Source organism: Schistocerca gregaria, chromosome 3, assembly GCF_023897955.1.
Source record: "Schistocerca gregaria isolate iqSchGreg1 chromosome 3, iqSchGreg1.2, whole genome shotgun sequence".
NCBI classification, from domain to species: Eukaryota; Metazoa; Arthropoda; class Insecta; order Orthoptera; family Acrididae; genus Schistocerca; species Schistocerca gregaria.
Genome location: NC_064922.1, coordinates 765254466 through 765276524, shown reverse-complemented (window position 1 = coordinate 765276524; position 22059 = coordinate 765254466). Strand labels below are relative to the sequence as shown.

The window sequence follows — 22059 nt, the reverse complement described above, 5'->3', positions numbered from 1 at the left end:
AGAAACATTGCTCCACTGCGAATGATGCTTATAGATTCACTTATTAAATAGTGCAGCCTTAAATTATAATATATCACCCGTTGGCATTTTTGTGATGTTTCCAAGACATTTGATTGCATAGATTGTGTTACACTCTAGAAGAAATTTACTTTTACTCGTGGGATGGTTTTATGTACAGATTGTTTGTGTCATACTTAGCAAACAGATTGCAAAAAGTAGTGCTGAATAATTCACGTAATGTCTGAAAGATAGCAAATTATAGTGACTGGTGACAGTTAGAGAAGGGTGTCCAACAGGGTTCAATTTTGGGCCCACTACTATTCCTTATATATGTGAATGACCTTCCACTTAATATTCAATAACTAGAATTGGTACTTTTTTGGAGACAAAACTAGTATTATAATAAGTATCATTAGAAATAAGGTAACAAAAGAGACGGGTAATGATATTTTACAAAGAATTATAAATACTGATGAAAACTTAACTGGAAAAAGCATGATACTGAGCTTCTCAAACAGCTAAGTCCAGCTACTTTTCATCTTCCTACAATTGCAAATATTTCTAACAAACAAATCAACCTCTTTACATATTCTGCATATTTCCACAAATTAATATCTTATGGAAAAATTGATGGGTAGATCACATAACTAATGAGGAAGTATTGAATAGGGTTGGGGAGAAGAGAAGTTTGTGGCACAACTTGACCAGAAGAAGGGGTCGGTTGCTAGGACATGTTCTGAGGCGTCAAAGGATCACCAATTTAGTATTGGAGGTCAGCGTGGAGGGTAAAAATCGTAGAGGGAGACCAAGATATGAATACACTAAGCAGATTCAGAAGGATGTAGGTTGCAGTAGGTACTGGGAGATGAAGAAGCTTGCACAGGATAGAGTAGCATGGAGAGCTGCATCAAACCAGTCTCAGGACTGAAGACAACAACAACAACAACAATGGAAAAATTTTCTGGGATAACTCATCACTTAGAAATGGAAGTATTGGTTACACAAAAGTGAACAATGAGAATAATGTGTGGTGTTGACAGACATCGTGTAAGCACCTCTTCAAGGAGCTTGGCATTTTAACTGCATCATCACAATACGTTTATTCACTAATGAAATTCGTCACAAATAGTCTTATCACAATTTGAGACAAACAATGATGATTTGAGAACAACAATGATGTCTGTACCTACAACACTAGAGAGAAGAATGACCATTGTTACCTGTTATTAAAGCTGACAGTGGCTCAGAGAGAAATGCAATATACAGCAACAAAAAGTTTTGATCATTTGCCCAATAATACAGGACACCGACACCTAGCGATCAAAGTTTTAAGTCTAACTTAAAATCATTTTCCTGAACGGCTCCTTGTATTCCACTAACGAATTTGTAATTAAGAACTGGTAGCCAACAGAAAAAAGAGTTTTTAAGTGCAGCTGCACTAATAGAGCTGAAATAATAATGAGATGATTAATGTTAACACTAACCATGTATACATATCCTGTAAACTTACTCACATCACGTCATTTCGATAAAAGAATCGTACAAATGAACTATGGAACATACAGCTAACTAACTAACAGCAGGTAAACCTAGTCCAGCCAGACCTCATGTACTGACGGACGCTGACTGTGGCCAATGCAATCAATGAAATTAGTGAAAAGAATAACTCATGCATTCCTAAGTGCTATCAGTAGTCTAGCTAGCACAATGAGTACGTGTAGGGAATTAAAAAGAACACAATGATGCAGCTCCTCATAAGCCACACATTTCCGTACTCATTGCAAAGCGAAGCTTGAGGTGGTGTAAAGAGCGACAGCACTGGAGAGTGGATGGCTGGAAAGGAGTGATTTTGATTGATGAATCACGCTGTACCCTGTGGCAATCCAGTGGCAGGATTTGGGTGTTGCAAATCCCTGGAGAACGTTACCTGCCATTATGTGTACGGCCAACAGAAATACAGAGGAGATGATGTCACGTTGTGTGGGAGTTTTCTTCTTGCGTCTACAAAAAACGCAAAATGCGAAAAGATGTCAACACATTTAACAGCATTGCGTACTGCATACAGCAGAAGAACTGTTCATAGGAGATGACTGTATCAGCACTACAATGTGGCCTGTCATAAATAAACGTCTACGAGGCCTTGGATTGTGGACAATAGCAGTTCTGGAATGGAACAATAGTAGGATGAGATGGTACGATGACTTGGCTTCAGGCATCAATGTTCATCATCACTATCTTCTCTCATTTCGGTTCTTGAGGAAATTTCACTCTACTCTGGAGTGTGAGCTGATATGGAACTTCCGGGCAGATAAACGCACACGCCGCTGCAGAGTCAAAATTTCGTCCGCCCAATGTGTGGCTAAGCCGTATCTCTGCAATATCCTTTCTTCCAGGAGTGCTAGTCCCGAAGGTTTCACAGGAGAATTTTGAAAAGTTTGGCAGGTAGAAGATGAAGTACCATCGGAAGTAATGCACACGGATTTAATCTGCCAGGAACTTTCATATATGTACCTCACTGAAAGTGTCCGAACGAAGTTCAAGCTTTCATAAAGGCGAGTCAAGGGTGCACTCCATAGCAATGTCAACTAATAGCTGTCCAGATAATTTTGGTGAGGTAACGTATAAATTAAAGGAGCCATCAATACCTTTTTTTTCCTTTTATTGGCCCTTGAAGACCTAACATTCATGCGTATATAATATGCCACTAGTACGATGGGGTATTACTTTTACTTTTTAAATGGATTTCGACTCGTTCCTGAGAACAGTTGGAATCCTCTATCGACGCATACCAGAACACGTAAACTTTCAGCAAACATGTTTCTCTCGCTTCCTCATCTTAGAGTTGATGCGCAACACAGAAGAGTGACTGTTCGGATGTTTAGTATCGACATGTGTTACCGTTATCCAGGTCACCACAAAGAGTGTGTGGCCAGTTTCATCTCCCTATCTGCCAAAGACATAGAGCACGTTTGGCTTTCTCTTGATAAGTGTATGGCTGTTCGAATCCCGTTTTATCATACCGCTTCTGAACTGCCTGTACTTCTCTATTGTCAGGCCATCAATTGATGGTTGTTATTAAGCTCCTCTTGATTTACGATTAACTTGACTGTCTGACGAAGGTTTTTAGAGGTTCCGATGCATAACCATCGCCATCTCCGCTAAGCAGTGGGGGCTTACATTCTGAAGTTCTCCAATGCATCAACTCACTTTTTTTCCACTTCTACCGGGTTACTTGTTTGCAACATGTAGGTCAAAAGCATATAGTATTCTGTCAGATTTAAAGCTACAATTGCGAGTGACGATTTCCTAGTTCTCCCATTCCGGAACCGGATATCTCGGTTCCTTTAAATAAAAGTAATTTACATTGTAGCTATCAGTTACACCAGCCAAGTCTAGTTGTGTAACACTGAAAGACCAGTTGATATGTGGCTCCACTGTGTCAGTGAAGCACGAAACTGGAAGTGAGGAAGGTACCGAATGGACTGCTTATTAAGAACTTAATTTGGTTGGAGATGATTACACAAAGACAATGGGAACTTTTGTGGGCATGTGCAATATTTGAATAATTCACGCGAATGCGACTGCGTAAACTCACCAAAAACCAACGCTATTTCTATAGGCAACTCCCCACCCTCCAACCACCACAACCCCACCCCCCTTTCATTTTCATAGGACGAAATGCAGGGTTTACTTATCAAAATATCTCTGGTTTTTGACTAGTTTAAGCGCCCGTATTGTCATGAGCTGTCGTGGTAAAAATGAATTTGATGAATGCTAGCGCAAAACATAATAGCGATATAAGAACTGACAGAGGAAGTGCAAGAGTTTTACTATGTAGGAGCGCTACTACTTTACATGGCCTAAACAATGAGAAGGAGGCTGACACCAGCGAAGAAACGGTTCATTAAAAACTGAATGTAAAGTGTAGAGGAATAAACTACGCAGCTTTGATTCAGGAGTTACAAATAACTTGTCAAATAAAAGACAAAATGAAAAGATGCTAGAAAAAAATAAGCAAAGAATGTTTGGTAGGCTATGAACTATATTTAACTGGGTACTCGAAGAACCAGCAGAAAACAAGATTTGAATGGGTATTAAAGTATTACAAATATCAAATATATTGAGTTTAGTAGAGATAAGACACATTGATGACTTAAAGAAATGAAGCCACTGAGTTCCCAATTTCGTAATGGAGCAAGTAATTGCAAAAGAATAAAGAGAAATGCGTAGAAATTTGTATCAGTATTAGAGGAGCATTCTGATTGTATGTGGTTCCCACAGTGATAGCAATAAATACTACACAATAATTCTAATGACATTAATTTACCTTCTCACTCTCGGCGTCGAGTGCAGATGTAGCCTCATCGAGCAGCAGTATCTTGGGGTTCCGGACGAGCGCCCTCGCAATGGCCACGCGCTGCTTTTGCCCTCCAGACAGCTGCATGCCCTTCTCCCCCATACGTGTGTCGTAGCCCTGCAAGCGGACATTTAAACGATTGTACATGATATTGTTATACATTAATATGGCATCAAACCTGATGCTCCAAAACTACACCAATATTCCTTAGAGATAGAACAACAAGATTCTCAATTGTGAATACATGATGTATGAAAATTTGTGTTGGACCCGGACTCGAATCCGGATTACCAGCTTTACGCGATCGAGCTCCTTACTTAACCTCTTCGGCTATTCGAGTATCCCCCCCCCCCCCCCCCCCATCCCCAGACCAACCTAAATCCCCATATGTCACCTCGTGTCCACGTCCTACTCTTGCACGAGTGCTCTGATTCTCGCTGAGGAAAGACTTCTTTATTATTGTCGCGGCCTGTCTAGGTATCTATACTATTTTGCCGCGTTTGCGTTTTACGGTGTACTATGCAATGTCCTTCAGATATGTAGTATGCAATGTCCGAAGAACTTCTGATTACCATCTTCATCACGTAGTGAAAGCTGTCAGATTCCATAACAGTGGAGATTTGAAAATTTGACAACTTTTAATGTAACGTAAGGGGAACACATCCACAAGCATAAAGCACTACTGCGGTTTCTTATTAAAAAGAAACAACAGAGTGGCACGAATTTTTCCAAAAGGCCTGCTTCCAATAACGCAGTACGCGTACACAGCGATGCACTTGTCGGAGATTTCTGGCGTCGTCCAAACCACTTCTCGTGCTATGTGTATCTTACGAAGTAATTTCACGTCTTAGCCCACACAGGTTTGCTAAACTCGTTTCATAGTTCCCGAATTTTTAAGTCGAGCTAGTTTAGCTCAGACGACAGATGTGGCGGTAGACTTCGGGCTCCATATTTTCGATGACGTTTCCTGCATGCACGCCTTTAATATGAGAACGAAGTTTCTTGAGATGACATTCTTGTGTAAAAGATTACTGGTTTTCTTGACGCGTCAGCTCTGGACGAACCCTCATGCTTTCGACGATCACCGTCTTCTTCAGGGGCAGCTACCGGGGCTGCTGTTAGGGTAGTCTTTTATACCACTTTGGTCAGAGTACGTGATCATTAGATCATACTGCCATAGATTATGCCGACGTCTGCGCTGGTGCGCCATCGCTCCCGTAGGAGTGTAAAGCGATTTAATATATATCCAAGTTTTTCAATATTATCTTGATATAATACGTATAGCTACCATCCAGCTGTTGGAATGAACTGCCATATGTGTTTCAAAAATAAAGCCATTCTTTGATTAAACTGTACACATCACACGTTATCTGTATCGGCTGAAGTGCATTTTCGGAGCTTGAGGTTTGACTGTCTTGGTAGTTAAAGGGTTTATGTGTTTGCGGAAATCTAAATATTTCTTTAGTAGCCTATTTCAGCAATTGTTTTTTAAAGGATGCCATGTCTTGTAACAGTCGGCAAAGTGTTTTTGTTCAGATGTGAAAAGCGAAATATTACGCCGTAGTGACTGCTACCTATTGCTTCTCAAAAAGAAAATTTATCAGTAGTTCTTATGAAACATCAACTCGAGTAAATGAGGCACCGAGCACCCAATCAAAAAAATCGCTTCAGAAATACTACAAGATTCAATCCCTTTTTTTGTAATAGAAGGACAAAAATTAACGTCCGTGGACAGTTGGAACGTTGGGTGAAGCAACCAAACTTGTCAAATTTAGGAAAACTGATAATAATACAGAAGAAAAATACATAGGGAATAATGAAAAGTGGAGTGTGTAGTACGGATTACTGATGACATCGATTCTGGCTTCTATAATAAGATAAAGGGTTACGAATAGGACAAACAACTGGCAGCTTGTTAGAGCAGTACAAAGAATGATGACTACGTAGAAAGCACGTCGCGGATGCGGCAACAACCGGTAAACACGCGGGATCAGTCAGTGCAGAAATAAGGCTTGCACGGCCAGTCCTTTTAGGCATTGCGCCGCGTCATTTTTAAAGAACAGAAAATATAGGCAGCAGTCGCCTTAGAGCGATAACGGTGAGTTGCTCTGAGGACGAAGACTACGAAGACGTTCGAAACGTCAGCTTTATAGTCGTTTTGTGTCGGTGGCCTAAATCTCTAAAAGGATTTTATTCAAATCGTTAACGTTTTCCAGTTACAAAGCAAACACTAAAAAATCAAGGAAAACTTTAACACTCCACTTGTATCTTCGGTTTTACAATACCGAAATTGTATCTCTGCTAAGTTTTTACCGAAAATAATACTGCTAGTTGATGGAATATTCGGTAACGTCTTGGTCATAGAACAACATTTAGTGGACGGTAAACTCATGTGTGAAGACGTTAAACACGTTTCTATGAGCGAATGTGTACTAGAAGATACAGGAGACACAATAATGTGGACTGCGGTTTATTCTACCACATCTTATTACAGAATTTTCCTCCTGCTTCATTACTCTTCCGTTGTCGTGATCTAGAAATTCAGAAAAGAAACTTAATTCTGTCTTTTAACCCTTTATTTTAGTCCGCAGTTCCCACAACACTTTCCACATTGTTGAACCCATTCACACAATTTTAGATTCTAAGTATCCTTACTGGATCAGTCAGTATATTAAGTAAGCCAGTGTTGACGTTAACATTGTTCTTGAATTACTTATGCTATTCCGGTTAACCTGAACTCTCTGGCTAATTTCATGAGTTGCGTGAGTTCACTATGCCCCTTTCTCACCATTATTCTCAGACGACATCTTTAGTTTACTGACCTCAGTACTAATTCTCACTCAGGGCTACTACTTCTTCATTTTAAACTACGTGATAAAACAAATGACACCGTTTTCGTACAGCACCTACTCAATTCCGAAATCGATTGGGCTTGGAAAACACTGCGACTTCTCCTACACTCAGCCCATATGTAACTTTTGAGGCTCTTGATTATCAACGTTGAACAATGACAACAGACGCGCAAATCCGAAGCCGCTATACGCAAAATCGACTGCAATGTTAAGACTATAAACTATACCCAATACGTGATAGCACTATACTGGTGAGGAATAAATATTAACATAGCAGTCCATGTTACATACCTGGGGCAAGGCAGCGATGAAGTTGTGGATGTTGGATTTTTTGGCAGCTTCAATGATTTCGACCATGGTCACCTCCCTGGAGTTGTCACCATATGCGATGTTCTCTGCAATGGTCCTGTCGAACAGCACTGGTTCTTGGGACACAAGACCCATCTGTTCCCGCAAGTTCGCCATCTTGACCTTTGACACGTCTCGGCCGTCCAGTGACTATTGAAAAAGTTCATTCCATTTAGAGAAGAACTTTACTTTTGCAGCATTTATATTGAAGCCTAAAACATCCTATGATAATAAGGACACAATTAAAAAAGGATGTAGCGGTTTGTATGGGACATGTAATGGAAATCACAGTATGCTTCACAATAAAACTGACATATGTTGACATGTACGAACCATTCTGAAAAAGAAAAGACATTATAAGGAAGTATTTTCTCATTAGTTTCCGAGATACACCTACTCAAGACTATCACGGAACTGGGACGGTATATGATGGTCAATTAACAATGCTTTATTTTATTGACAATTACCATTTACAGATCTTGGTATCTGACACTAAAATAGTTTCTCCTCCCTGTCGGAATGGTCGACAATTAACGATAGAGGTCGTCAACTCCCCCAGACTTCATTTAAAGCACTTTGGACTTACGTTGGGTTTATGACATGAAATAGGTTCAATATTAATGTGAAAGTTTTGTTCTCCAATTATCCCAATAATAGAGACCTTGGGCAAGCTCATTTTTTATTTCGCGTTACATAAAAACAGAGGACACTATGGATAAAATAAATTACTCGCTTCTTCTTCAACCAGTGATCAGCAACTTACGTAAATTTTTTCGTGTTACACAATCCTGCCCTGTATATATTTATGACATAACCCCCAAAGATATCGGATCTTCACATGCTGCAGGACATTAGAAAGTTGAAATAAAAGATTTCAAGCGAGAAAAAAAGAAAATACGCATGAGACAACCGATTCTCTCAGGAGACTTACCGGGAAAGACACACCATGTTAACTAAAGACATGTTTAGATATCTTTGTAAGAAAAAATCAGAAGCAGCTTGTACTAGATAACTCCAGACGCATTGAGAAACATAAAACATAAGAGGGAAGTAAGTGGCTCGAATTGGCTCGAGAAAGGGGAAAAACTGCTAGTGAAAGACCGAAGAACTTTTTGAGAATATGGAAGGAACAAGAAAGACTGAAAAAGTCTCATTTGGTATAAGTTAAATAAAATGTTCCTAAGGCAAACAAAATTTCTCAGTTTGCTAATTGAGGCGTCAGATGACAGAATACTTACGACGACTCCGGCGGTGGGGTCGTAGAACCTCTCGAGCAGCTGTATGCAAGTGGACTTGCCGCAGCCAGAAGGCCCCACCAGTGCCACTGTCTGACCAGGCTGCACCTCCAGGTCTAGGCTCTTGAGCACCAGACTGGCAACGCGCGTGGGGTACGCGAACTCGACGCCAGAGTAGCGCACATCGCCGTGGCCCTCCTGCGGACACAGGAAAGTCACTGATGCAGCAGTGAAACTTATAGCCTCAGCATGCTAAGCGAATGGATTGAGATTCAGTCTTGTAAATACGACTCGTAGCTGGCCAAGCAAACCAAGATACTCTCTCTGACGCCCCTTCCCCCTACCTCTCTCTCTCTCTCTCTCTCTCTCTATCAGCGCCCTGACTCACGCCGACTGCTAATGCCATGCAGCAGTGCAGCTCAGTCGCTGGTGGAGAACTGGTTATAATAGTTACTGCTTTACTGTTCCGGTAAACAAGTATCGCCTTAGAATAATATTTTTGACAGTTCTATCGGATGGGAACGTAAAATTCCGCTTTTAATAAACAATTTATTTATAATTGGAAACAAACATATGCTTTCCGTCAATGCTAGTCGTCGCATGTAAGACGTGACGAGCAGTATTTTTTTGTGACGTCTCCAGTCATACATTGCAAAAACAGAACTGCAAATATACCAAAACACCAGAGAAAAAGCACCTGGTGACTGTTAGTACGGACACCCGGTATGTGTAAGTGGCAGTCAAATGAAAACGAGACAGACGGAAGAAACGTAAGTAAACTGTTCATTATTTAAAAAGTTATCGCCATAACTTTTAACATATTTAACCCATTGTGAGACAATATGGTCAACGAATACATGCAAAAATGTTTGCTGTTGCCTGCGGAAGTGGGATTTTTACGGCGGTATTTTACGTCCCTATGTGATACAGCGATCCAAAATATTATTCTAGTGCGATACTAGTTAACAGGGACAGTTAAAAAGGAACTGTAATCAGCACTGCAGCAGCGACTAAGCAGCACTGCTGCATGGCTTTAGCAGCCAGCGTGAGTCAGAGCGGAGATAGAGAGGGAGGGAGAGAGCGAGAGAGAGAAAGAGAAAGAGAAAGAGAGAGAGAGAGAGAGAGAGAGAGTACTGTGCCATGCTTAGCCAGCTATGAACAGTACCTACAAGGCTGAATCCCAATTCATTGTACCCAGGCGGGCACTTCCTCGTCCGAAGCAAATCGACAGCAAAGAACGCCTTCCTTCAGGGCTCCAAAAATGCGGTAATCGCATGGAAAGAGATCGGGACTGTGTGGATAGTGTATAAGGAGTTCCAAGCATAAGCGAATCAGCCTTGGCAACATTCTTGCATTCTGCTGGTAGGTTTTTTCGACTACGCTGTAGGCGTTTTGCTGCCAAGACCTTACACAGCTTCAATACAGTCCTGAACAAAGCTTCCATACAGTTCTGCACTCTAACGACGTGGATTCCATATTTTTGGAGCCCCAAAGAAACACGTTCATAGCCGTTCATTTGCTTCTGGAGAAGAGGGGCACACATGGATGCAATTGTGGTTCCATAGGCAACCCCATACATTTTTCCATAAAGGCTTTGACCGCCTCATCTCACGCTAGGATAAATGTATTAAACAATTATGTCGATTACTTCTGAAATAACAGACAGTTTACTTATCTTTTTCCATCTGTCTCGTTTTCATTGGAGTGCCCCCATATACTGTATAAACACACATACTATTTAGTAGTTTGGCAGGCATCAATAATAAAATGTAGCCCCCATATTCAGTCTAACTGTAAAGATCAATAACTCTCTGAAACCCCATCCATGAGATTCGTAGTCGTACAGCCTCACATGCCTTCTAAGTAGAATGCACTGTTTGTGGAAAAAGTGAAGGGTCCAGAAGACATGCTAACTTGCCAATTCAATTTCGTATGTATACACACCAGTGGATACGTAAATGGTTGTAGTTGCAAACAATGTTGAAATGTGTGTGAATTCCTAAGGGACCAAACTGCTGAGGTCATCGATCTCTAGCCTTCACACTACTTAAACAAACTTATGCTACAAACAACACACACCCATGCACGAGGGAGGACTCGACCCTGCAGCAGGAGGGGATTGTAACTGCAATTCTCTGTGACAGCTAGTACCGTTACCAGAACTCATTGTGTGGCTTGTGTGTAGTGGTGTTACCCGGACTTGTATGGTAAATACGAGATGTTACGAGACTGAAACGTCGAGTGATCACTGCGAAGAACACTGAGATGCAGCGTACTTGTGTGAGACCGATATCGGCACGTGGCAGTTATAAAGGGGTTTCATTGTGGGTCTCCATTTGTCCAGCTTTCCAATGTACAAGATCTAAATATGTGGGGCACTGCCGGCCGCGGTGGTCTCGCTGTTCTAGGCGAGCAGTCCGGAGGCGTGCGACTGCTACGGTCGCAGTTTCGAATCCTGCCTCGGGCATTGATGTGTGTGATGTCCTTAGGTTAGTTAGGTTTAAGTAGTTCTAAGTTCTAGGGGACTAATGACCACAGCAGTTGAGTCCCATGGTGCTCAGAGCCATTTGTGGGGCATTCAACAGTGGCTCAGTGTTGAACTTCACAGGAACGTGAGAGCAGGGATACTTGTCGTCAACGTTACAGTCGACCACATGTGCTCATAAAGATGGTGGATCTGTCATATTGTACACCAGGCACATTGTATCCCTTTACGTCTGCGCCTTCCACCATAGAACGAGCAGTGGACTTACTAGAACATTCTGTGTCCTCCTCCACAATTGGTCAGAGACGGGCAGCAACCGGACTAGGGAACTACTGCCCCTTAATCTACACCTACATCTACATTTATACTCCGCAAGCCACCCAATGGTGTGTGGCGGAGGGCACTTTACGTGCCACTGTCATTACCTCTCTTTCCTGTTCCAGTCTCGTATGGTTCGCGGGAAGAACGACTGCCTGAAAGACTCCGTGCGCGCTCTAATCTCTCTAATTTTACATTCGTGATCTCTTCGGGAGGTATAAGTAGGGGGCACCAATATATTCGATACCTCATCCAGAAACGCACTCTCTCGAAACCTGGCGAGCAAGCTACACCGCGATGCAGAGCGCCTCTCTTGCAGAGTTTGCCACTTGAGTTTGTTAAACATCTCCGTAACGCTATCACGGTTACCAAATAACCCTGTGACGAAACGCGCCGCTCTTCTTTGGATCTTCTCTATCTCCTCCGTCAACCCGATCTGGTACGGATCCCACACTGATGAACAATACTCAAGAATAGGTCGAACGAGTGTTTTATAATCCACCTTCTTTGTTGATGGGCTACATTTTCTAAGGACTCTCCCAATGAATCTCAACCTGGTACCCGCCTCACCAACAATTAATCTTATATGATCATTCCACTTCAATCCGCACGCATACTCCCAGATATTTAACAGAAGTAACTGCTACCAGTGTATGTTCCGCTATCATATAATCATACAATAAAGGACCCTTCTTTCTATGTATTCGCAAACATTACATTTGTCTATGTTAAGGGTCAGTTGACAATCCCTGCACCAAGTGCCTATCCGCTGCAGATCTTCCTGCATTTCGCTACAATTTTCTATTGCTGCAACTTCTCTGTATACTACAGCATCATCCGCGAAAAGCCGCATTGAACTTCCGACACTATCTACTAGGTCATTTATATATATCGTGAAAAGCAATGGTCCCATAACACTCCCCTGTGGCACACCAGAGGTTACTTTAACGTCTCTAGACGTCTCTCCATTGACAACAACATGCTGTGTTCTGTTTGCTAAAAACTCTTCAATCCAGCCACACAGCTGGTCTGATATTCCGTAGGCTCTTACTTCGTTTATCAGGCGACAGTGAAGAACTGTATCGAACGCCTTCCGGAAGTCAAGAAAAATAGCATCTACCTGGGAGCCTGTATCTAATATTTTCTGGGTCTCATGCACAAATGCACAAATAAAGGCACAAATAGGCTGTTGTTGACACCACAACACAAACGGCTCCCTTTGCAGTCGTACCGTTACCGGGAAGCACGAACTGCTGATTAATTGCGTCACATTGGGTTCATCATCTATCAATCACGGTTCTGCCCAGCCCCGGATGACCATCGTCGGGGAGTATGGCGGCGTGCTGGGGAGATGTTCCATTCCTCCAGTGTTTTGGAGAGGCACAGAGGTGCTACTCGTGGCGTCATAGTGTGAGAAACCATCGGGTATGACTTCAGGTTACAGCTAGCAGTGACTGAAGGAACTCTGACGACACGACGGTGCGTCACGGACATGATGCGTCCTCGTGTATTCCCTCTCAAGTGATAATATCGAGCTATCAGTTTCCAACAGGACAATGCTCATCCACACTGGCATGTGTCTCTATGACCTGTCTGCGCGATTTTGAGGTATTCTCGTGGCCAGCAAGATGCCCATATCTATTCTGGATAGAACATGGGTGGGACCTGCTCGAAGATCAACTCCGTCTCGTGCCAAGATATCAAGGATCAGTTAAAACATTACTGTTCCACCTTGCCTAAAGAGAGGATACAACGGTTCTATGACACTCTTCCTAAACGAATGAGTCTATGCGTTTAGGCCATAGGACTTGCAATGCCCTATTGATAAGTGGGCTCATGCTGCGAAGTTCTTTGCAAATTCGACTCGATTTTGTAATCAGTGCAATAACAGACATACCCTTTCAGGCCGTGAAGATATATTTCGTTTCCCACTCCACTTCTGGATGCTTCATTTTTTGTTAGGCAGTGTATTTAAAGCAATATCGGGCCTGTATTCGGAAATTTGTCCTACCTTTGAAGCAAATTCCGATTAAACACGACAGCTAAAGGATTTTCCACAGCTTCGTTCGTGTATCAGTCCGATAAGGGTCACTATAAGAGAAGCGCAGTATTGAACAGTACAGACGTGAGTTAACCGCCATTGTACTTAGTTGTTATTTTCGCTTTCTATTGACGTAGAAGTCCTGGGATCGATTGGTGGTGTTCATCCCTAATTTTTGTGGCCAGAGAAGGCCTAACACGGTGTCCAGTCAGCCTCGTGGAACTACACTCCTAGAAATTGAAATAAGAACACCGTGAATTCATTGTCCCAGGAAGGGGAAACTTTATTGACACATTCCTTGGGTCAGATACATCACATGATCACACTGACAGAACCACAGGCACATAGACACAGGCAACAGAGCATGCACAATGTCGGCACTAGTATAGTGTATATCCACCTTTCGCAGCAATGCAGGCTGCTATTCTCCCATGGAGACGATCGTAGAGATGCTGGATATAGTCCTGTGGAACGGTTTGCCATGCCATTTCCACCTGGCGCCTCAGATGGACCAGCGTTCGTGCTGGACGTGCAGACCGCGTGAGACGACGCTTCATCCAGTCCCAAACATGCTCAGTGGGGGACAGATCCGGAGATCTTGCTGGCCAGAGTAGTTGACTTACATCTTCTAGAGCACGTTGGGTGGCACGAGATACATGCGGACGAGCATTGTCCTGTTGGAACAGCAAGTTCCCTTGCCGGTCTAGTAACGGTAGAACGATGGGTTCGATGACGGTTTGGATGTACCGTGCACTATTCAGTGTCCTCTCGACGATCACCAGACGTGTACGGCCAGTGTAGGAGATCGCTCCCCACACCATGATGCCGGGTGTTGGCCCTGTGTGCGTCAGTCGTATGCAGTCCTGATTGTGGCGCTACCCTGCACGGCGCCAAACACGCATACGACCATCATAGGCACCAAGGCAGAAGCGACTCTCATCGCTGAAAACGACACGTCTCCATTCGTCCCTCCATTCACGCCTGTCGCGACACCACTGGAGGCGGGCTGCACGATGTTGGGGCGTGAGCGGAAGACGGCCTAATGGTGTGCGGGACTCTAGCCCAGCTTCATGGAGAAGGTTGCGAATGGTCCTCGCCGATACCCCAGGAGCAACAGTGTCCCTAATTTGCTGGGAAGTGGCGGTGCGGTCCCCTACGGCACTGCGTAGGATCCTACGGTCTTGGCGTGCATCCGTGCGTCGCTGCGGTCCGGTCCCAGGTCGACGGGCACGTGCACCTTCCGCCGACCACTGGCGACAACATCGATGTACTGTGGAGACCTCACGCCCCACGTGTTGAGCAATTCGGCGGTAAGTCCACCCGGCCTCCCGCATGCCCACTATACGCCCTCGCTCAAAGTCCGTCAACTGCACATATGGTTCACGTCCACGCTGTCGCGGCATGCTACCAGTGTTAAAGACTGCGATGGAGCTCCGTATGCCACGGCAAAATGGCTGACACTGACGGCGGCGGTGCACAAATGCTGCGCAGCTAGCGCCATTCGACGGCCAACACCGCGGTTCCTGGTGTGTCCGCTGTGCCGTGCGTGTGATCATTGCTTGTACAGCCCTCTCGCAGTGTCCGGAGCAAGCATGGTGGGTCTGACACACCGGTGTCAATGTGTTCTTTTTTCCATTTCCAGGAGTGTATATGAGAGGTTATGGGAGACGATGACAAAAAACCAGAGAGCTTATAAATGAGTGAGGGACTGGTTGTATTTATTTAATATATCTATTATCGACGTGAATTGCACTCACACACACACATACACACACACACACACACACACACACACACACACACACACACACACACACACACAATCCAGTTCAATAATTAAAAAGAATCCATTAATAATTTCAAAGCTAATCAACGTTCAGCAGTAACAAATTATTTTATGGTTGTCTGAGAACAAATTTACTGGTGAGGAGTGGGCGGAACGCCAACTACAGGTGTTTCCCATACTCACCCACTTGTCTTCCAGAGCGCCAGGTGCATCGAGAACTCTAGGCTGTCTCTTGAAGAGGTGGAATGCGTTAGAAGCGGCGTCTATTCCCTTCTGGAAGTTAGGCGCGAAGGAAAGGATGTTTGATACAATGTTTGTACCCATGATGAGAGCGTTTGACACTCTGTGGAAATAAAAATCGAATCAGATCACAGATCAGAGGGGCTCCCTAGATTTAAACAGTTCACGTGCACACATCTGAAGAATTTTTCAATACCTAAGAATTGAAATAATTGCAGTTTTGTACACACCATATCAAACATGGCTGTAGCCTTCTTTATCAAACGTCAAGCTAACTGATAATTATGACAACCGAGATATCGCAAGCAGTAGTTCCATTTTGTTCAGTAGCAACAAGCATCTTATCTTCACGACTGAACTACAGATTACCATATCAGCGGGTCAGCTGAGAGATAAAATACATGTAGATAACAAGTGCGTAAGTAGTAATCAACATTAGACCGACATTGTATCTTTTCACCAAGGCAAGTAGACTGAGGTTGGATTTCAAAAATTCACGAATACACATTCCAAAAGATTACAACATCACTAACTTCTCCAAAATATGAGGTTTCAAACATTATTTTGATTGAAAAGAGTGTAATTCAAGTCAATGATTAAGATACTTGGAATAGACAATTAAACAGACAAACAGCATGATCCTCTAAATGTTTATACGCTGAAGCGCCAAAGAAAGTGGTATAGACATGCATGTTCAAATACAGACATACAAAAACAGGCAAAATACGGCGCTGCGGTCGGAAACGCCTATATAAGACAACAACTGTCTGGCGCAGGTCTTAGATCGGTTACTGCTGCTACCATGGCAAGCTATAAAGGTTTAAGTGAGTTTGCCCAAGTGGAGGGACGCGGCATCTCCGAGGTAGCGATGAAGTGGGGATTTCCCCGAACGACCATTTCAAGAGTGTACTGTGAATATCAGAAATCCGGTAAAACATCAAATCTCCGACATCGCTGAGGCCGGAAAAAGATCCTGCAAGAACGGAACCAACGACGACAAGAGAATCGTTCAACGTAACAGAAGTGCAGCCCTTCCGCAAACTGCTGCAGATTTCAATGCTGGGCCATCGACAAGTGTTAGCGTGCGAACCATTCAACGAAACATTATCAATACGGGCTTTCGTAGCCCGAGGCTCACTCCTATACCCTTGATGACTGCACGACATTGGACTGTTGATGACTGGAAACATGTTGTCTGGTCGGATGAGTATCGTATCAGATTGTATCGAGAGGATATAAGTATACGCGTATCTAGACAACCTCATGAATCCATGGACGCTGCATGTCAGTAGGGTAATGGTTCAGCTGGTGGATGCTCTGTAATTATGTGGCTTGTGTGCAGTTGGATGATATGGGACTCTTGAATTGTCTAGATACGACTCTGACAGGTGACACGTACGTAAGCATCCTGTCTGATCACCTGCATCCATTCATGTCCATTGTGCATTGCGACGGACAGTTCCAGCAGGATAAGGCGACACCCCACACGTTCAGAATGGCTACAGAGTGGCTCCAGGAAGACTCTTCTGAGTTTAAAACCTTCCGCTGGCCACCAAACTCCCTAGACATGAACATTATTGAGCATATCTGGGATGCCTTGCAACGTGCTGTTCAGAAGAGATCTCCACCAACTCGTACTGGTATCGATTTAGGCTTCATGGTGTCAGTTCCATGCAGCACTACCTCAGACATTAGTCGATTCCATGGCACGTGTCGTGTTGCGGCACTTGTGCGTACTTCTTTAATCGAGTGATAAAAGTTATTGGTTTGCCAGAAAAATACAAGCTGAAAATAAACATACACGTCAAAACGCTGCTTATAAAAGAATGCTGCAATTTTAGCTCTTAGAAATAATCTTACTGAGTAGCAAACACATCTTCCTAAGTTTCCCATGTGTGCAGCATTCAGTATATCGCTGCTTCATTCAGAAATCTGCTCGGAATAGAGCAGTAGTGGGGTAAGCCGGAGCACTGAGCAGACTCGGCTACCCTCGCCTGCGTAAGAGTCTGTCGACTACACCCTACAAAGTGTGTAAAACCTTTAAGTAGCTTTCACGCAAACTCCATTTACTGTTTTGTCTGTTGATGGTTGTCTGAGCTATAGTTAACATAGCTTCACATACGTTTCGCATAGGAAGGGCAATATCCGTGCAGAAACAGTCTGCTTCCTGTACAAGGCATTTACAGTACACAGGAGTTTCAGTAGCTAGCAGCTTCAGTTTCGCGGGGTAGTACTTACTTGTAAACGTTCTCGTAGGGCAGGCCTTCCGACGCTATGAGCGATCCGCCCAGCCTCATGGCCGCGGCGTACGCGAAGAAGCCGACGCTCCGCGACAGCGCGTACGTCAGGGCGCGCACGTGGACGCGGCGCTTGGACACGTCGAGCGCGGGCTGCAGCTCCGCCACGTACTGCGCGAGGAACTGACGCTCACGGCCCAGACCCAGCACCGTGCGGATGTTGCCCACCGACTCCACCGCCACCTGCCACAAGCGTCACCGTGCCTCTGCCTACACTGTGCACAGTACACAGGGAAGTATCCGTGTGGCACTGATGGGTCGAGTCCCTGAGGGGTGCCAGACCCCCTCGTGCGTATATGGCTACTTTCCAACACGACCTGTAAGTTTTCAACACTCAGTACACCGTGTGATCAGAAGCACCTGGACACCTCCTTGTTGTTGTTGTTGTTGTGGCCTTGCGGCCGAAGACTGCTCTATCCTATGCAAGCCTCTTCAGCTCAGAATAACTGCTGCAACTGTATCATGAACCTGCTTACTGTATTAATCTCTTGGTCTCTCTCTGCAGTTTTTATCCCTCACACTTTCCTCCAGTACTTATTTCGTGATTCTTTGATGTCTCAGAATATGTCTTATCAACCGACCCCTTCTTAGTCAAGTTGTGCCACTAATTTCTTTTCGCCCCGATTCTATTCAATATCTCCTGACTAGGTACGTGATCTACCTATCTAATCTTCATCATTTTTATGTAACCTCACATGTCAAAAACTTCTACTATTATTCTCTAAACTGTTTAGCGCCTATGTTTCCCTTCCATACATGGCTACAATCCAGACAAATACCTCCAGAAAGATCTTCCTAACACATGTCTATATTCAATATTAACAAATTTCTGCTCTTCACAAACGCTTTTCTTGCGATTGCCAATCCACTGCCGTCCTCTCCATTTCGGCCATCAGCAATTATTTTGCTATCCAAATAGCAAAACTCGTCTACTACTGTAACCCTTTCGGACTTGAAACTTTTCTGGAGGAAGGCAAATTTCTATTTATGTGGTAATGCTCTAAGATGATTTTTTTAATGACTTTAGGTGCAAGATTTATATATAAAAAAAAAAATACGAGTATGCAGCCGTTTTCGTAACATGCTTTACACACTTGGATTCATTTCATAGACCAGAGTAACTAATTACGAAATATTCTCTATTGTAATAAATAATTATTTTGCAAAATAACAATAACAACATTTACTTATACAGTGGCGGTCACGAGCTGCTGCTCACTGCTGCAGTGACTTGCTGATATTTTCATAGTCATGCCCAACAGATGGTGGTCCTTGCGCACGAAAAAAATGTTGAACTTTCAGATATGTGTACCTCAGATTTCCACTGGCCAAAAATATTTCTGTTGCAGCTAAGACACGGTAAAAGTCAATGTATACAATTGTAGCTAGAGGGTACGAAAGGGTTAAGCGTCTCGTTTCCTAACCTAATTCCCTCAGCATGACCTGATTTAATTCGAGTACATTGCATTGTCTTTATTTTGTTCCTTTTATACCCACCTTTCAAGACACTGTCCATTCCGCTCAACTACTCTTCCAAGTCCTTGGCTGTCTCTGACAGGATTACAAAGTCGTCGATAAATTTCAAAGATTTTATTTCTTTAACCAGAAATTAAATTTCTCAAAATTTTTCTTTATCTTTCTTTGGTTTCCTTCACTGCTTGCTCAGTGCACAAATTGAATAACATCGGCGTAAGCTACAACCGCGTCTCACTCCATTTTCAACACTTGATTGTAGCGGCTCCGGTCTCGGACAATAAGCGCATCCAATAACGCCTGTGGACTGAGAGCTTCCCCATCATGACCCTCGACTCTTATAACTGCCGTGAGCTTTCTGTACCAGTTGTAAATAGCGTTTCTATCACTGTATTTTACGCCTGCTACATTCATAATTTCAAAGAGAAAATCCTGGTCAACATTGTCAAAAGCTTTCTCCAAGCCTACAAATCCTACAAACGCAGGTTTGGCTTGTATTAATCTACTCTCTAAAATAAGTCGCAGGGGCAATATCGCTTCGCATTTCCCTACATTTCTCCAAAATCCAAACTGATCTTTCCCGTGGGCGGCTTCTACCAGTTTTTCCGTTCTTCCGCTTCGAGCTCGTGTTAATATTTTGCAGCCATGACTTATTAAACTTTTAGTGTGGTAATTTTCAGACCTTTCAGCGACTCTTTCTTTGGAATTGGAATTATTACATTCTGCTTGAAGTCTGAGGATGGAAGAGTTCTGTCATGGGAGGACGACGGTTCAATCCCGTCTCCAGCCACCCTGATTTAGGTTTTCAGTGATTTCCCTAAATCGTTTCAGGCAAATGCCGGGGTGGTTCCTTTGGAAGGGCACGGCCGATTTCCTTCCCTAATCCGATGAGACCGATGGCCTCGCTGTCTGGTCTCCTTCCCCAAAAACAACCAACCAACTACTACTTAATCCTAACTAAGCTAAGAACATCACACGCAGCCATGCCAGAAGCAGGATTCGAAACTGCGACCGTAGCAGTCGCGCGGTTCCGGACTGAAGCACCTAGAGCCGCTCGGGCCAGTCCGGAACCGCGCGACTGCTACCGTCGCAGGTTCGAATCCTACCTCTGGCATGGATGCGTGTGATGTCCTTAGGTTAGTTAGAATTAAGTAGTTCTAAGCTCTAGGGGACTGATGACCGCAGAAGTTAAGTCCGATAGTGCTCAGAGCCACTTGAACTGATCGCCTCACATGTTAAGTCCCATAGTCCTCAGTGCCATTTCAACCATTTGAACCATTCATGGTCTTCACGTTCCAAAAAATAAAGATATTTATACGGACGACAATGCGCCATGTCACCGGGCCACAGTTGTTCGTAATTGGTTTGAAGAACGTACTGGACAATTCGAGCAAATCATCTGGCCACCCAGATTGCCCACATGAACCCCATAGAACATTTATGGGACAGTGGTGTCGCGACAGGCGTGAATGGAGGGACGAATGGAGACGTGTCGTCTTCAGCGATGAGAGTCGCTTGTGCCTTGGTGCCAATGATGGTCGTATACGTGTTTGGCGCCGTGCAGGTGAGCGCCACAATCAGGACTGCATACGACCGAGGCACACAGGGCCAACACCCGGCATCATGGTGTGGGGAGCGATCTCCTACACTGGCCGTACACCTCTGGTGATCGTCGATGGGACACTGAATAGTGCACGGTACATCCAAACCGTCATCGAACCCATCGTTCTACCATTCCTAGACCGGCAAGGGAACTTACTGTTCCAACAGGACAATGCACGTCCGCATGTATCCCGTGCCACCCAACGTGCTCTAGAAGGTGTAAGTCAACTACCCTGGCCAGCAAGATCTCCGGATCTGTCCCCCCATTGAGCATGTTTGGGACTGGATGAAGCGTCGTCTCACGCGGTCTGCACGTCCAGCACGAACGCTGGTCCAACTGAGGCGCCAGGTGGAAATGGCATGGCAAGCCGTTCCACAAGACTACATCCAGCATCTCTACGATCGTCTCCATGGGAGAATAGCAGCCTGCATTGCTGCGAAAGGTGGATATACACTGTACTAGTGCCGACATTGTGCATGCTCTGTTGCCTGTGTCTATGTGCCTGTGGTTCTGTCAGTGTGATCATGTGATGTATCTGACCCCAGGAATGTGTCAATAAAGGTTCCCCTTCCTGGGACAATGAATTGACGGTGTTCTTATTTCAATTTCCAGGAGTGTAGATATATTTATAATTTAACAGTCCATGGATAACGAGAACGTTTAGAGATCGAGCAAGACGCTGGGGTAGGGAAGACTGGGGAGCCATCCCGACATTTTCCTTAAGCGATTTAGAGAAACCACGCAAAAGATAAATCTTGATGGCCGACAGGGATCTGAACCACCGTCGTCCCAAATGGCTCTGAGCACTATGGGACTTAACATCTGAGGTCATCAGTTCCCTTGAACTTAGAACTACTTAAACCTAACTAACCTAAGGACATCACACACATCCATGCCCGAGGCAGGATTCGGTCGCGCGGTTCCAGACTGTAGCGGCTACAACCGCTCGGCCACTCCGGCCGGCATCGTCCTCCCAAATGCGACACCAGTGTGCTAACCACGTCTCGTATTGAAGTTGCAGCTC

General features: G+C 44.1%; 1 protein-coding gene across 1 annotated transcript in view; it reads right to left on the bottom strand.

Annotated features, from left to right (window-relative positions):
• Positions 1–22059, bottom strand: part of LOC126355598 (ATP-dependent translocase ABCB1-like) — a 97494-nt gene that overhangs the window by 3561 nt on the left and 71874 nt on the right. Inside the window, exons 14-18 of the mRNA XM_050005961.1 lie at positions 17901–18142; positions 15606–15765; positions 8796–8990; positions 7501–7707; positions 4328–4474 (exon numbers count right to left, since the gene is read on the bottom strand). Of these exons, the coding sequence (XP_049861918.1) occupies positions 4328–4474; positions 7501–7707; positions 8796–8990; positions 15606–15765; positions 17901–18142 (951 nt within the window). The remainder of the gene's footprint in view (positions 1–4327; positions 4475–7500; positions 7708–8795; positions 8991–15605; positions 15766–17900; positions 18143–22059) is intronic.